This window comes from Cydia splendana, chromosome 15 (assembly GCF_910591565.1).
Source record: "Cydia splendana chromosome 15, ilCydSple1.2, whole genome shotgun sequence".
Taxonomy (NCBI): Eukaryota; Metazoa; Arthropoda; class Insecta; order Lepidoptera; family Tortricidae; genus Cydia; species Cydia splendana.
In genome coordinates this window covers 8,484,621-8,500,381 of record NC_085974.1, presented here as the reverse complement: position 1 = coordinate 8,500,381, position 15,761 = coordinate 8,484,621, and the positions used below count along the sequence as shown (strand labels likewise).

General features: G+C 35.5%; 1 protein-coding gene across 9 annotated transcripts in view; it reads right to left on the bottom strand.

Annotated features, from left to right (window-relative positions):
* LOC134797521 (dual 3',5'-cyclic-AMP and -GMP phosphodiesterase 11-like) overlaps positions 1-15,761 on the bottom strand; it is a 251,840-nt gene that overhangs the window by 64,303 nt on the left and 171,776 nt on the right. For all 9 annotated transcript variants that reach the window (XM_063769772.1, XM_063769774.1, XM_063769773.1 and 6 more), the window contains exon 7: positions 2,889-3,039. In XM_063769772.1, coding sequence (XP_063625842.1) covers positions 2,889-3,039 — 151 coding nt within the window. The remainder of the gene's footprint in view (positions 1-2,888; positions 3,040-15,761) is intronic.

The following is a 15,761-nucleotide window of genomic DNA, read 5'->3' as shown; positions in this document are numbered from 1 at the left end:
CGTACTGGTCAGGCTTTAGATTATTAACGTCCATTCAGATATTGATTTAGCGCCAAAAGACATCGACACAAATAGAACTCGAACTAATAGAAATTCAGTCCGTGAGTATAAAACGAGATAACATTATGTCATAACTATCACATAAAATGTTCACGACCTCCAGTGTTGCAAGCAGACGTGTTATTTTTAGTTTAGAGAAAACTTTGTGATGAAGTAAGTACTTGGAAAAACAGCTCATGTCTGGAAACCTCTCGGGTTCCGTGTGCATTTGATATTGAAAGTTCTAGCAGTGTAAGAAAAACATGAGTGATATTTCGTTGCAACATTTGAAATTCATATGTTAAACGTAGCGTTTCTTACGTTTACAATGCAATTTATCATAACATGGTATGCGTGCGCATTCGTAACTAATTTTTATACGCATATATTATAACAATTTACTATAATCGTATATGTTAATATGTTAGTTCTATAGAGGGGTAACGTAATGTACCTACTTGTAATAATTACGGTAATAGGGAATATGGCAAAGCTCTGCGTAGGTGGCACCTTTGTGGCACATACAGTAAACAAACCACATTGACACATCACACGTCACGTCAATCACATGGCCTACCGCGAAACACGAAAATCGAAATTTCGTTATCTAATTTCTCTATTACTCTTGCATATTCGAGCGATAAAGAGGCAGATAACTAAATTTCGATTTTCGCGTTTACCGGTAGGCCCTTGTTAACAAACCGCCTCGATGCATCAATGTCATATTTTATTTTCTGTGAAAACTTGTCAAAAAACAGTTTAAGGCACAGTATGTATAAGTTAGTCTATGAATTTACTGAGTCGGTAGTGCTGCACTCTGGCGGCAGAACATTGCAGTAATATCCCCTATTACTTATACCTGTATTAAAGGCACGGCCACACCTTATAAGTAGGAAGATCTGCACATTTTAAATTTATTTTATTACTGTACCTACTTCGTATTAATTTATATAACAATAAAAACCGTTCACGGTGAGTGAGAACTCACGGCGGGTTCCGAGTAAGAAGTCATTCTTACGAAAGAAAACAAAAACTTTAGGAGCAGAGCACGTCACCACATTAATGACTCGCCAATTTCTATAGTCACCGTGATTGATCCTTATAGATTCTAAAATTCGTTGAATATTTAATACTTCATTCATAATTATGAATTTAAGGTACTTTCTAACGTTTTCTATATAGAATTCTTCCGATCAGACTATTATAATATAAATAGCTCGGTCAAACAAAGGAGCCAGAAAAATAAAAGTATTGTTAAACATGCATTTTATTGCTTACCTAAGTTTTTGTTGCCTTGTTAAAAAAGTTTAAGTAGATAAAAATTAAATTCTCATTTTATACTTAGTCGGACGGCGCGCGGCGGTCTCAGAACGAGAAACCTTCCTGTCGTGTTACTTGCCATTCCAGCAAGAAAATTAAATTTTAATACAATTTCTAATTAGGCAGGAAGCATTTGGCTTTAGTCCGGGCTGGTAAAAGGTTGCTTATGACGTGGTTGGTTAACGAGTAAATAGCGCTCAAATTGCTTTTTCAATGGCCCTTTAGTGAGGTTGCCGAGTACGGAATGTGTTTTAGACTTCGGTGATTAAAAATACTACAATGCGAGTTTCAAGTGTTTCCAGTAAGTACGTACTTTTATGGAGCTTGAACCTTTTGTTGCTTTTTTATTCTCTAGGTTTACAATTCTTTAAAACAAATGGGAGTGCTTCAGTCTCAAGATCTATGTTTTCATCAAGCTTAAGAGTACTTTGAGATTTCGATAAATGTTGAGCAGGAGAAATCTCTTGATACCTATTTTAACTTTCCAAAAATAAATCTAAATTATTCACAACATTCGGTTACATCTTTTGTAGAATAATTAAAGTAATGTACGTGTTGGAAAAGAACCTTCGAACACGCTATTACAGTATACTAAAACTTCATTCGAGAAAAATCTATTCACAAATTCTCTTTGTCTCAATACCTTTACGTCTTTCAGCTTAGCTTTAATAAGCTATTTCAATTGAAATAACATCAGGACACTCGCCCCTAATTAGGAAACACATGGCATTCATTAAAAAGATACTCCGAGCTTGTTCTCAATACATCTGTCTGTTAATTAAATTGAAGTGGAGGAAAATGAGAAAGGAATATAATGAAGCTTCAAATATGTAAATCTCTTCTTCAATTTAAGAGGTATCCTCTTGTCGGTGGAGTATTTTCCATTTCTCCCTCTCGTACGCCATATCCTCGACCTCTTGATATGACACGACACCAGCTTTTTATTTTTTTTGGTCTACATAGCTACGTCTTGGTCTGCCCCTGCCTCTCCTATACCTTACAAAAATACCTTTACATATTTTTTTCGATGATACGATGACTAGGGGATCGTGTTTCAATTTATACTGTTATTAGAACTTTTGTTAAAAATGGCGCCCAAAGCTGTTAACCCATCAACAATTTTATACTTGCTATAGAATGTCCGATGTCGTAAACTGAGGCTGACACCGTCCAGAAAACCAATGATGGTCGCATTTATATCGTTTCTAGCTATGAATAAAACATCCGCGAATCTCGCACTTTTATACTTAGGTATTCGAACGTGACAGATAGTTTATCTACCTACAACGGGGATTGTATACTCCAACACAGAAGTAAATATTTGGTTATTAACATTTTCTTATTTAGACGTAGATGTCGGCAATGCTGTTTTTCAATACTGCAATTGTTTTAACACAATGATAATATTAAATGAAATTGTACATGCTCAGTTATGCTGGCTGGGGATGCGGGTCTCCTCCGACTGCTCCATCTGCTCGGGCTACTTGGAGCACACGAGCAGCGTCAACACGAGGCTGGTGCACACTTACTTTGTAAGCGTCGGGTATGTTGACGGGCTCGCCGCTCTCCGCGACGTAGCCGACGATCCCACTGCCCCAGGGGATGCGGATCTCCTCCAGGTGCTCCATCTGCTCGGGCGTGGACTTGGAGCACACGTCGAACAACTTCGACACGAGGCATCTGGTGACAATATGTTAAAATCATGATGAAAAACGATAAATATGTTTTTATTTAAGCTAATATTTATTTATTTATTTAAGCTAAGCTTTAATTAATTTTACGGTTTAACTCACGTATTTTTAGTGACTTGCACGACATGTTTCTATTTATCGTGAAACAGGTAAAATTTAAATGACGTTTTTAAGTATTTTTAGTCTCATGCTATCAAACAGAAGAACCATCATACGTAATTTATGAAATCATAAAGTTGTGCACTAATAGGTAGGAGTAACATACATTACTACATCTGCATCGGGGCATCATATCGTATATTTTATCAATGTTTTCCAAATCATACATAACAATATCATTATCGTCCTGTTTACCGAAATTTAAAAGAAAATTGAAATGCTTTTCTTGTTTGGTTTAATGATTTCGGTATACCAGCGGCGTAGAAAAGGAGAACGAACCTTATGCAAATTGAAAATAAATCTTCTAAAACGTTTCCTGATTACATCGCAAACATTATCTAATACAATACAAATTCTTCCAAAGGGCACAAAAGAGAATTTGTAAATTCTGGAGCTATCCAACGTAATTGTTTTGTGTCCCATCTAAATTAAATAACTCTTTGTCAAATAAGTTAACGAACAGTTTCGATGTTGATATTATTTCTGCTAATTAACAAAGCAAGTCGTAACTAGGCTCTAATTCAGTCGAAATATTCATGCAAATGACTCCTATAATAATCCGACCCAGACAGAAGAGAAAAGCCCCAAATTAATGAATAACGAGCAATAATCCGCAGGAATTTGCCTGTACCGCTAGTCGGAATATCTACTCTCGGGCTTTTAACAATAGATATTTGAGCTCATTGTTAGCAGTATAGGTAAGGTTGACAAATACGTCAGTCTAGCAAAACCACAACTTTGTATACTTTTATAAAGCTTTTTTGTCGACACGGGTCATCCAAGTGTAACTCACCGTGATGAATTGCCTACCTACATGCCGAATGCCGAGTATTTCCTTTATCGGTCGCTAGAAGAATCCACAAAATGTTCCACAAGCTTTCACTTTGACGTACGTGTTTGTCAAAAATAACTAAAACATAGAATGGCGTAGAGTCTGTGCGGAAAGAGAAGAGTCGTGACATGTATGGGGCCCAGTACATTCTGCGATTCTTCAGTTTCCGAACAGACTCTAGAAGAAGATCAATTGCTATCGAGATGTCGATGGATAATACTATTTGAATTTCACATTATGCGCTACATTCGCATATTCATTCTATGAACCTAAAAGCTTCTAAAGAAAGGGTTTCCGTTATTATTGTTAAAAGCTTTGAAGCACCTATCCATTCTCGTATGCTTTTAACACGGTGTGTGTGTTACATTCTAAAAATACTGTTTCTGTCTTGCTAAGTGACTATGGATCGGGAACATTCGCTTTCACGACTTCCTATTTTTAAGGTATTTTATGAAACTTTAGAACCAGGGGCGCAAGTGCGCGTCGGCTGTATGTACAGTCAGCAGCAGAAGTTGCTAAGCAGGCGAGGTGTTCAAAATGATCTTGACGCGACTTTATTGTTAAGAGAATAAGAGCGTGCCAAGGTAATTTTGAACACCTCGCCCGCTTAGCAACTTCTGCTGCTGACTGTATAAAGATTTGTTGGCGCGCCTAATTGAGGCTACTGGTGACCTGGTGGTTTTTTTTTATATATCTATACGTTTTTGTACTTAGTAGGAACTTAAGTTTTATTGTGTTTGCTATTTCTTTTTTGTTATTAAATAAATAATCCACACCCTCTGCAAGTCGTAAATATGCAGGATATTGTTGACTGACTGCTGAATTGACCGCAGTATCGAGTTTAATAATGGCGGCCCGTAAACTGCCAATGCGCAATAAATCCCGGTTCCGTGGGACTGGGACTCTAATTCCAACCTGTGCGGTAAATAATGATTTACGACCGTAAATGCATTAAGCAATGCCGCTGAACTCTAATTGCATAAAATGACCAGCAAGACTATTTTACTGTACTGTATGGTTAGGGGCGTATTTTGAAATTTGGCGCCCCGGACCAATACGTTTCGCCGCCCCAGAAGTCAAGGAAGAAAAACAAAATGCAATCCGCCAGGGGCGGCTTAAGCCGCCCCTGGGGTTTGGCGCCCCGGGCCATGGCCCGGATGGCCCTAGGGTAAATGGGCGTTTTCTAAAATAAATATCATAAACATGATTCTCACAGATCCTAGTGTTTTTGGGTTCTTTCAACTCAGAATCACTAGCATATTCAATTATGATGATAAAATAAAATGTCCCAAAAATTTGTATGAAAATTGTACGTTCCACTACGTCACGCACATACAAGTGAAATTTTTTTTTCATACTAAAACGTGACGTAATGTAATGGACATTTTGGGACATCTTTTTTTAATGGTGGGATGGAGAATGCTATCGATTCTGAGTAGAATGAGCCCAAGAACGTCCAGATTTGAAAGAATCAGGTTTTCAATATTTATTTTAGAAAACGCCCAAATACGCCCCTGTGTATGGTACAGTACAGTCGCCATCAGATATATCGGAGCGGCAAAGGCGCTCACAAATAATAGGGCGCCTCTATTGTGAAGGTGTTAGAGTGCGTATTCAGATATTTGTGAACACCTTGGCCGCTCCGATACATCAGATGGCTACTGTACAAAAATATAAACGATTTTACTTTTTTTTTTACTATTCAACTTTAGAAGCTATACTTATATAAAATTACTTTATAATAAAATTAAGAACTAAACTAATCTAAATTAAAATACATCTAAATAAGGCCCGTTTTTTACTTATAATTACGTAGGTATTTACTTTTTACTGCATTTACAGAGATTTACTTGAATGTTAATATGAATTGTGACGATAGTCAAAAGGTTTGCATGTTCACCGTTTATATTAGCATCACGAATAAATAGATTTCATAGAATCAAAATAAGTACCGTGGAATGGGGTTACTTTGAATCCTGGGTTTACTTTGATAAAAACTTTACTTCGTGTTCAAACTCGAATATTACGCTTTCTGAACGCACCCTGTGGATTGTTTTTTTTACGGTTGGCAAAGATTGAACGTCACTGTCAGTTAGTGATTTGTGTCCGTGGGATCAAGCATGTCGATCGATGGGAAAAAATCAAAATATGCAAGTATCCGTTTTGTGTACTTTCAATAGCCTGTATAACTTCTAATGTACAATGTTCTATATAGCAAATACATAAATTTGATGTAATCCATTGAATCAGGCATGTATCGGCCTATAACATCGATTCTTGTTGCAAATCATAATCATGGCGGCCATTTTAGTATCTCGGTTTTTGTGGCATGGGGTGTCATTGATCGCCTATAAGGGTTTACTTTGATCACTGATCAATGACAACGGACGACATATAGTTTTTTTAGATTATTTAGATATTGAAGGTTTTTCAACTGATTTTTGAATTATTGTTTTAGAATAATGCCTGAGCATCTAGGAACTACCCTGAAAAAGTTTTAAACCGGGCTGTGACAGAAATGGTCGAAGGCAGGCCGTCGATATGCCAAGCATCCGCACATCATCGTATTGTTATTACATATTGTTAATAAATTTTGATAGGTTTTTATTGTTCAATTATGTTTCTTACCTTAAATAAGTAAAATATGAGACTTTTTTGCAATAAAGTTGATTTTTTCTAAGCCAACCTTTTTTCTCTTTGTCAAAGTAACCCCAAAGGCAATAAAATCCTTATAAATCCTAAACCTGCGAACGGATTTTTTTGTAATGTTTTGAAGTTTTAGTCCCTATAGGGGGTTACTATCGAATTCCGTCGAAAAAAAGGGGGGTATCAAAGTAACCCCAAATTAAGTTTAAAGTTGATCACCACTTTAGAATTTTTTTTCAAAGGACACATTAGTATTTAAATATATATTATTGGTGAAATCGATAGAGGAGCAAAAACCGATATTGTAATTTTTTTTATTTTTTTTTCAATTCCATATTCGGGGAGATAAATAAATATTAATTTTGAAATTGATCAAAGTAACCCCATTCCACGTATCGGAGTAAAGCGGCAGGTGTCACATAAACGAATTCCCAACTGTCGTCAAGGGAATTTCCCCAGTCAGGAAAAAGCAAGACTCCGTTTAATAAAACTTCGCCGGACAAATAATATGAGCCGGCTGTCAGTGCCGCGTGTGGTCGGACAAATCGATGCGCCACATGATACAGCCTCGCCAAAACAGGGGAAGTAATTGCTGTGAAAAAGTTACTATTCAGTCGAGCGTACGGTGCGAGATATAACTCTGTCGCAGTAAATAGGAAGTGGAAAAAAAATTGCGAGTGAATGATAAGGATATTGTTGACGGATCTAATAAGATGTTTGTTTTTCAGTTACAGATGAAGCAATGAGTGTTAATGGATTATAAAAGCAGACCTTTATGGAGTCCTTATTATCACGTCCCTTCATAGTTCTAAGTGACTACCAAATTAAGTTATAAAATGTCGCAATATGTTATGTAGGTACCTATAGATTTTTTTGCCAATCGCGAAGAACTTAGAAATCCTTGCAACATTATTAACATTAATTATAAGTTAATTTTCCTGACTACTTTTAACTTTTGTTAAAAGAACCGAGGAATGAGGATGCTGTAATCAGATGTTAGGGCACAGAATAAATAATAGTACCTACTACAATTGAATGCATACTTTCAAATGCAGGGGCGACTTTAAAATTCTAGTTTTTAATATATATTTATGCGAGATTTTTTACAGTAGGTGAATATGAATACTTATATAGTAATCTAACGTCGAGCCTAAATTGCCTATAATTAGCCCGTTTAAAGGATCCAACCAACTTTAATAAATGCCATATTTTTAAATATAAGACAGCAACAAGCATAGAGTGAAGGACGAAAAAACACTACCTCTAGACGACACGTAAATATTGACTCACTAGACTTTAGTAAAACTAATTAAAGATACAAAACGCCCAGGTTACATGATCAGGGCATTTTGTATCGTAATCGCAAATACGTAAGATAAACGATCATTCGAATGTCTTCAATGGTAAATACATCACATCTAATACCATAAGAACATGGGCTTTTAGCGTGAGAGTTCATACAAACTCGATAAAATCTCGAGGGGTTGAGGCTTAAGTGACTGCTACACATGTAGTAACTTTATTCCTACATGCACACACACGTAAATACGAGTAGCTGGATGTGACCGTAGAAATAATAAATATTTTTTTCTTTGAGTTAGGTTTACATTATTTTGTAACATACAAAGCGGACTAATCTCAAAAATGCCTGGTTGTCCTCTGGGTTAGGTTACTTTATGCCTGCAACAATGCAACCGGCTAGCTGGCAAAAGATACGGAGAATACACTGAATTTATTCTTGAATTAACTTTCATCCCATACTTAGAAGTCAAGGCACCACAGAATTATTTAATAAAGCAGAAAAACAAAGCAGAATGCAGCAGAGGTGAAAGGGAATAAAAGTACAGATTTCAGGCAGTAAGGCCGGGACAACAACTTGTACATGAAACGTCGCATTATTATTAATCTTCTTCTGAATAAATACTATACATTTAAATTAACTTAACCTATTTGAATACACGGTGTATTATACACCACCTCAAGTTTACTTAGTTTCTATTTTTTTCTAAACACATATCACTCTGTAACTGTGTTTCTCGTGATTTTATTTCTATGTACAATAAAGTATATACATACATACATATATATTACCGACAAATACCAGTATTCATAGGACAAGTTCTTCATTATACGATATTTCCTTGTTCCGTTCGCGTCATTCATCGCCGAACCTACGTGACCTTATCCGCGCCCTAAAAGCCTTACAAGTATTCAACAACCCACACAGTAATCAACGTTGATTCTTACAATGAAATTTAATTTAGAACTTTCTGTAGATAAAATTGTATAAATAACGATTTGATAATGAAGTTATTTTCCTTCATTTGATGTGGAGAATTAGTTTTTGATCTTAGGAACGTCCTAATTACAGTAGGTTTTTTTATTTACTTATTTAGTAACTAGAAGTTTTTATATTTAGTAACTAGAAACAACTTGCAATATTTTGTGAGAAAGAGCACGACAGGTAGAAACATTTCTCAACATTTACATTCTCCAAATTATAAAATATTGGCTTCCTCCGTCTGAAGTGATGTTAAGTCCTTTAAGGCAACAGGCAAAAAGGCCAATGAAAATATTCCAGGGATAATAGTTCAATCACTGACAAAACACGGGCGAATAGAAGGTTCATAAAAACCAGAAATGCTGCGGTTGCACATACTTGTTAAAAATCCCCTGTTCAACGTTTTCCTAGTTTACATTTGACTCTTAAAATAGGCCTGGGATGGTCATGTCTGCCGAATGCCGGACGACTTGTGGGCCAAGTTAACCACAAAGTGGGAGCCCCACGAGTCTAACCGGGAGCCGGCAGGATTCGTCGGCGATGGCGGAATAACTTGGACTCCTTCTTGAGAGGCTGGCCAGATATAGCACTAAACAGAGACGAGTGGAAGAGAGGCCTTTGCTCAGCAGTGAGACACAGTGGGCTCTGAATAATAATAAAATAATATGTAAATAAACATTTGATTCTGTAAGCGATGGTAATAGGGCCAGCCAATCGTCGAGAAGCCGTTTCGAGGGCTGTGTTTGCGGGACGGCTCGGCTGTGGCACCGGGCGGGCGCAGGATTTGTTAAATCAGCTGCGAACTTGGATCCACTTTGATTACTCTGCCAACAGTTCGAGTTTTGAGACGGTAACTTGTCGATTGTGTTTAAAAACAGTGAACTTTTACAAGGTATTGGTGAAGGGTTTTGCAGATTATTCGTACATTCATATAGCTAAGGCATAACGCGTCCATATACGATTGTGATCACAAGAGAAACTACGAGTAGGTAACCAGTAATTAAACATATGTACTTAGTAATGTGCCAAAAAGAATATGCTAAGAAAGTTGAAATTTATTTTGGGGCGAGTACGCGCCTACTGGTCGGAAAACGCAGCATGCTTAGATTGCTTAGCCTAAGCATAAGAAAGACAGTCCGTCAGGTAAATGTTACTAACGGGTAGTGTTGGTAAGAACTCGAGTCCACTGAGTCTGAATTTGAAGAACTCAGATCGTTTTTACAAGACTCGGCGCTTAAAAAACTTCTGCGTCTTTTAAGTCCCGAGTCGAGTCCTTTTTTAAGTCTTTTTTAAGAGCAACTCCAAAGGTCTCGAGTCTCCGAATAAAGACTCCGTTAACAATTTTATATTTTTTTCCTAAATAACAGTACTTAAAGAAATTAGGCGTTATTGTATGATTTGTGTACCTAATTCACGACTTTTACATAAAGACCATGCGTTTTAATTTTTTTTGTAACAAAAATCAAGAGTTCTCTGAAAGGGACTCAAGTCCCTACAAAAGACTCGAGTCTCTAGCAAGTTGAAAAGAACTCGAGTTTAGACTTAATTATAATAGTCTCAAAAGTCGAGTCTTGAAGCAGAGGACTCAAAGGACTCGAGTCTTAACCAACACTACCAAACGGTACAGCCACCCACCTGTTACACGATAAAAATATCAGGCACGCACTTCGTTAAATGGACGAGCTATTTAAATAGAATGCTTAAATAATAACCTTTCCTTTTGACTAATGCGTCGTTTAAAATGTGAGAGGAATTTTCGCAATGATAAAGCCATACGTAACCGCAGCTTAAACCGTCTCGTCAGTTTGTCAGAGTAAAACTTTATGTATATCTCAAAGTTGCAGTCTCAAGAAAATAATGGTCAGAGCAGTTTCAGAAACTTATGTAATTTTCCAAGGGATTACACGCGCAACGGTCCCAAGCACGAAAACTAGTTATCCCGTTGCTTAATGTATTAAACAAGAATTCAATTCCCGGTACTTAACAATTTATGCGTAATTGCCACGCCCTTGTAGGGTCCATGCTGTACCCAATATATTTTTTTTAACACCTTTGTAAACCATGGATGCAATAAATGATTATGATTATGATTACTTTATGACGAAAATATAATTTTATTGCTGTCTTTACTTTTAATAATTAAAAGAACATTTTTTTTATAGATGTTCGAGGGAGTTTTGAGATAAAAGTATAAAGATTAGACGTTATCACTAACTAAATAATAAAAAATACAAGTTATTAGTGTTATTACACAGCCACATTTGTAGTCTAAGCTTTAAAAAGGCATAGTTTGAACAACGTCTAACTGTCGCTATATTGTTTAATTGTCATGCCTTCAGTGACATATAGACAATAAAAACAAATCGATTGACTTAAAAATCATCAAAATTGTCCACGCGTTTGGTTTCGAGTGCGCCACCAAGGAACAAAAATACCTACATACATAAACTGATAAACACATTACCCCCCTTTCCATTGCCTGTTGGATAAAAAGTATAAGTACTGATATCGTGTTAATACTGAAGCGAATACTCAACAGGTATAATGTGTTTCCTGTACAACGCATGACTCACGACTTGATTGAGTTCAAGGGCACTATGATTTACATTAAGCCTATGGCTATATGATTATTATTGAATCCAGGCGTGTTCTCCTCGTTTCCTCTCTTTCTAACTTATTGATTCTCTGATATCGCAAAGGGAAACAAAACAAATAAGTTTACCCTTCTCAATGACCCCTCGCCCTTGCTCTTGATATTTTCTCGGCTTTTATCCAATTGCATTTGTACAATATTGTGATATTTACATACAAATATGGGATTATCCAATCTGTGGATTGGATAAATAACGCTTGCTCCAATATGCTGTGTTTATGTTATGTTAGGGCAAAAATCTTATCTCTCTCGTATCGGTTAATATAAATGACATGAGGCGCTATTAAGTAAAAGGAATATATGATAATATGTTATATCAATGATTTCAGACTTTTGCTTTATATTTATAGAAGAGGTTTCAAGACTCGGTTAACTCCAAGGAAAGGCTAAATAAAGTTTCATTTGGATTTAAGACACTGTTAAATTAACTTGCTCTATTTTATAGATGTACTATAATTAATAGTAAATTGTTTAATGTACTCGCAAAGAGCAAATTAAGACGTTTTGACCTTTGAATTACAACAAGTATTCAAATTACCTGAAGATAATTCCCATAACTTTAGCAAGAGTAATAAAGATAACCTGTTGCCAAAGCGGATTCGTGGGATCCGATGAATTTCAATTCAGCAAATGACATTTGCCCCCCCGACTTGTTAGCGACATCTGGCGACCTTGTTACACAACTTCTGTAACAGGTATTGGCAAGGGGACAGGTCTAAAAATACTTGGTGGTATAAATACTTTCACTAGTAATACCGGGATGGTTTTATCTAACTAAAAACCAAAGCGAGACCATGTTTTCATCCGAACCTTCGGACAGACTTCCGTTGAAGAATTTTGAAGAAAAAGTCCCACACGAAGTTAAAACAAACTGGGACACGATATTGTGAGAGTGAGCTCGTCTTATTACAATTGGTAGCTCTAAATAATTCATTTATAAACTGTAATTGTCAATGTACATACTTCAAAATATTAAGGTAAGTACCCCTATTAACGACCCCATTAAAATTGGCATTCATTACCGCGGTATGTATAAAATAGCGTTTAATAAGAAAGCTTATTAACTTTATTTGAATCTAAGAACACAGAAATAAAGCCTTATCTTTTGACTGTCGAATAAGTATAACACTACTACGAAAACATCACGCAAAAAAGTCGAAAATCGTAAACTAGCGCATAAGGAGCGCAAGATTTGGTTGCTCCATACTAACACACAACACCTCAAGTAAGTAAACGCGTATTCTATTTAGTGATAAGCGTAATAATGGTAAATATTCTGAAAAGACTAAGACTTGAGATTGATTCTTAGTTATTATCTTTATGATTCCCAAATACTTTATTTACGGTATTTGCTCGCCAATAGGAAAAAAATAGGAAATTAAAAACATCGGTGTTAGGTTCCATTTTCTTTGTGTGACACCTAATTTCGAGGTATACCTCGGTAATAACGGAAACGGTATTTTAGATTCGAGCGATCTTATATTCATATATAAATGCACATTTCTTTGACTTTAAATGTTATTGAAATATTTAGCCACCTATAAAGCTAAAGAGCTATTAACGAGGTATGAAATCTATGCAAGAACTCTTAATATTTATTACAATTTTAGACACCTTCTCAGACGTTTTCTTAGAAACCCTTGTATGAGAAACTCGTTCAAGTATTGATATAAAAACAAAAGTATGGTTATAAAGTTTATTTTAACCATTGTTTTGTAATATTTGGAATCATCCATATTGATCGTATTAAAAAAAAACAAGATAACTATTTATTTTTACTAGTCGTAAATGAGTTTTAAAATTATTTGAATTGAACCGTTTAACGATGGTTAGAAAAGACATCACTCGGTAATAAGCTGTATGAGAACCTAATACAGACCCACCCAAAACTTTCATGGCTTTGATATTAATAGATTCTTAAAATACCTAATACTTTTGATAGTCTTTTGTATACCAGGTACATAATAAGGATTCTTAAAATTCAAGGGCCGAAGACAGTCCCGAGAATTTTCAGACCTAATTATGTACCGTTGCACACAATATTTTTTCTAAGGCAGCAAACATAAAATGATATATAAAGTCAAAGTAAATATTGGTTTTTAGATCTTTGCCTAGAAGATAGCATTTTTTTTTTAAATACAACACTTGGCTATTGTGATATTTGTTTTCATATAGACAAAGGACACGGCCCCCTACGCACCGCGCTTCAAATGTAGTTGATTTAGATAGCACTGGCAGTCATTTAATCGACAAATAGAAGTGCTGGAGTAGAAAAATATATTTTATGTTATTTTAATAATAAAATAGACACACAAACATACAACATTAACATTAACTTACATAGATCTTGTATATTGTGTAGAATATAATTCTGATAGCTTGAACGTTTTGGCGCAATTTGCCCTCCGCGTCCGGTTGAAATAATTAAGTATCTATTTATTTAACGTAGATAGGTAATAAATTAAACAAGAATTTCGACAGCATTACACGTGCTCATAAAGGGTAACCCACGTTGTTTTTAGCGTTAAAGGATCAACTATTTTTATTTTAAATTCATTAATTAAGTCTTATGAAAAGCGTAGGTATTAAATATACAATTTTTTATCCATTATTGTCAAATAAATAATATTTATCATAATTATGGAACTAAAAATGCGACGGGTTATCCACCCTCGTAAAAAGGAACCCATATTCGCGGTATTTGGGTAACAGTGTTCCATTACCACGGTAATAGGCGATTTCGACATTTTGGTTTTAATAATTAATTTTTCCTTTATAATTTTCTAAAAAAAGGCCAGAAACTAAAATAATATAAACTTTAATTAACAAACTAACATAAAAAAGTATGTCTTGGTCCATACACCGCCGGTTTATGCTTAATTTTTGGCTCTTTTTGAAAAACTTGCTTAACCCCCTCGTTAATAGGGGTACTTACCTTATCTTTCCATTACAAATAAAGTAGTCTTAAGAATTCCTAATAGTTAACACGACGATACCTACTTATTTATTGCCATAGATACAAGTAGTCCAAGGCAATTGATATAATTTATTACTATTTTAGTCTAGACAAAAACACATAAAAGAACAGAATAATAAGTAATACATTTCTTTTTGACACGTTAAAATTTCTATCAACGACATGAGGGAAATAAAAACTATGTAAGTAGTATTAAAGTAACATTAAGAACTTAAGCGGGGTTACTGGACGAACTGAATACTTGAAGTGCCACTACTTCTTCCCGTTTTAGGAACAGATTTAAATTTAAATATGTCGTTAAGTTCAGTAAAGGGAGGGACGGGAGGTTTTATTGCTAGTATTTCTCTAAATCGATGACAAAAGACCAATAGAACACTAGGAGAAGTGTGTGGAAGCCTTTGTTGAATTCATCTCCTGTAAATCGGAAAATAAAAGCAATATAACACTTTAAACTCTCGCGTTTTGTACACATATTTAATTACACAAACGGGGAGAGAGGCGATTGAAATTAAAAAACACCCTAAAAATTTCAATCGTGAGGACGGGTACAAATTATCGTCTACTTGGGGACCAGTGATTCAAATGTTGAAACCAGCGGATATATCTTCGGACCAGTGTACGGATACTGTGAGTGTTGCGTGTCGTGCCGTGGACAATAAACATTAAACTTTAACGGGTAGCTGCAATTTCTTTGTCTACCCCGAACATTTTTATAAACTAATTTCGGGTAGTTTAGTGGTGTTTTATTAATATCTCCGTTGACATTTGTTGGGACGTCAGTCTTTCCGTGACCACAGCTGGTGCAACTCAGCTGAAACGTCGGAATTAAAGGTAAAAACAATGAAATTATATCGCGGTAGACCCGTTTGTGTAATTAAATAAATAAAAGCAATGCAAGCAATCATTTTATTCCAGTGATGTTATGAAAATTATGAAGTATAAAACAGTGCTGATATCACAGGTAGAATGCTGTAGACCTCATGAATTGCATAATTGACCAAATTTAATTTCAGCTTTTATCAGATATGCGCATGTAAAGGAGACGTGTAAATAAATTGGAAATGGGACATTTTACGGAATGGCTAACTAGTTTGCTTCACTCACATTATTTATAGCTATATACTTAAACAAATTACAGTTTACCTAAGTGGGCGCAAACATTA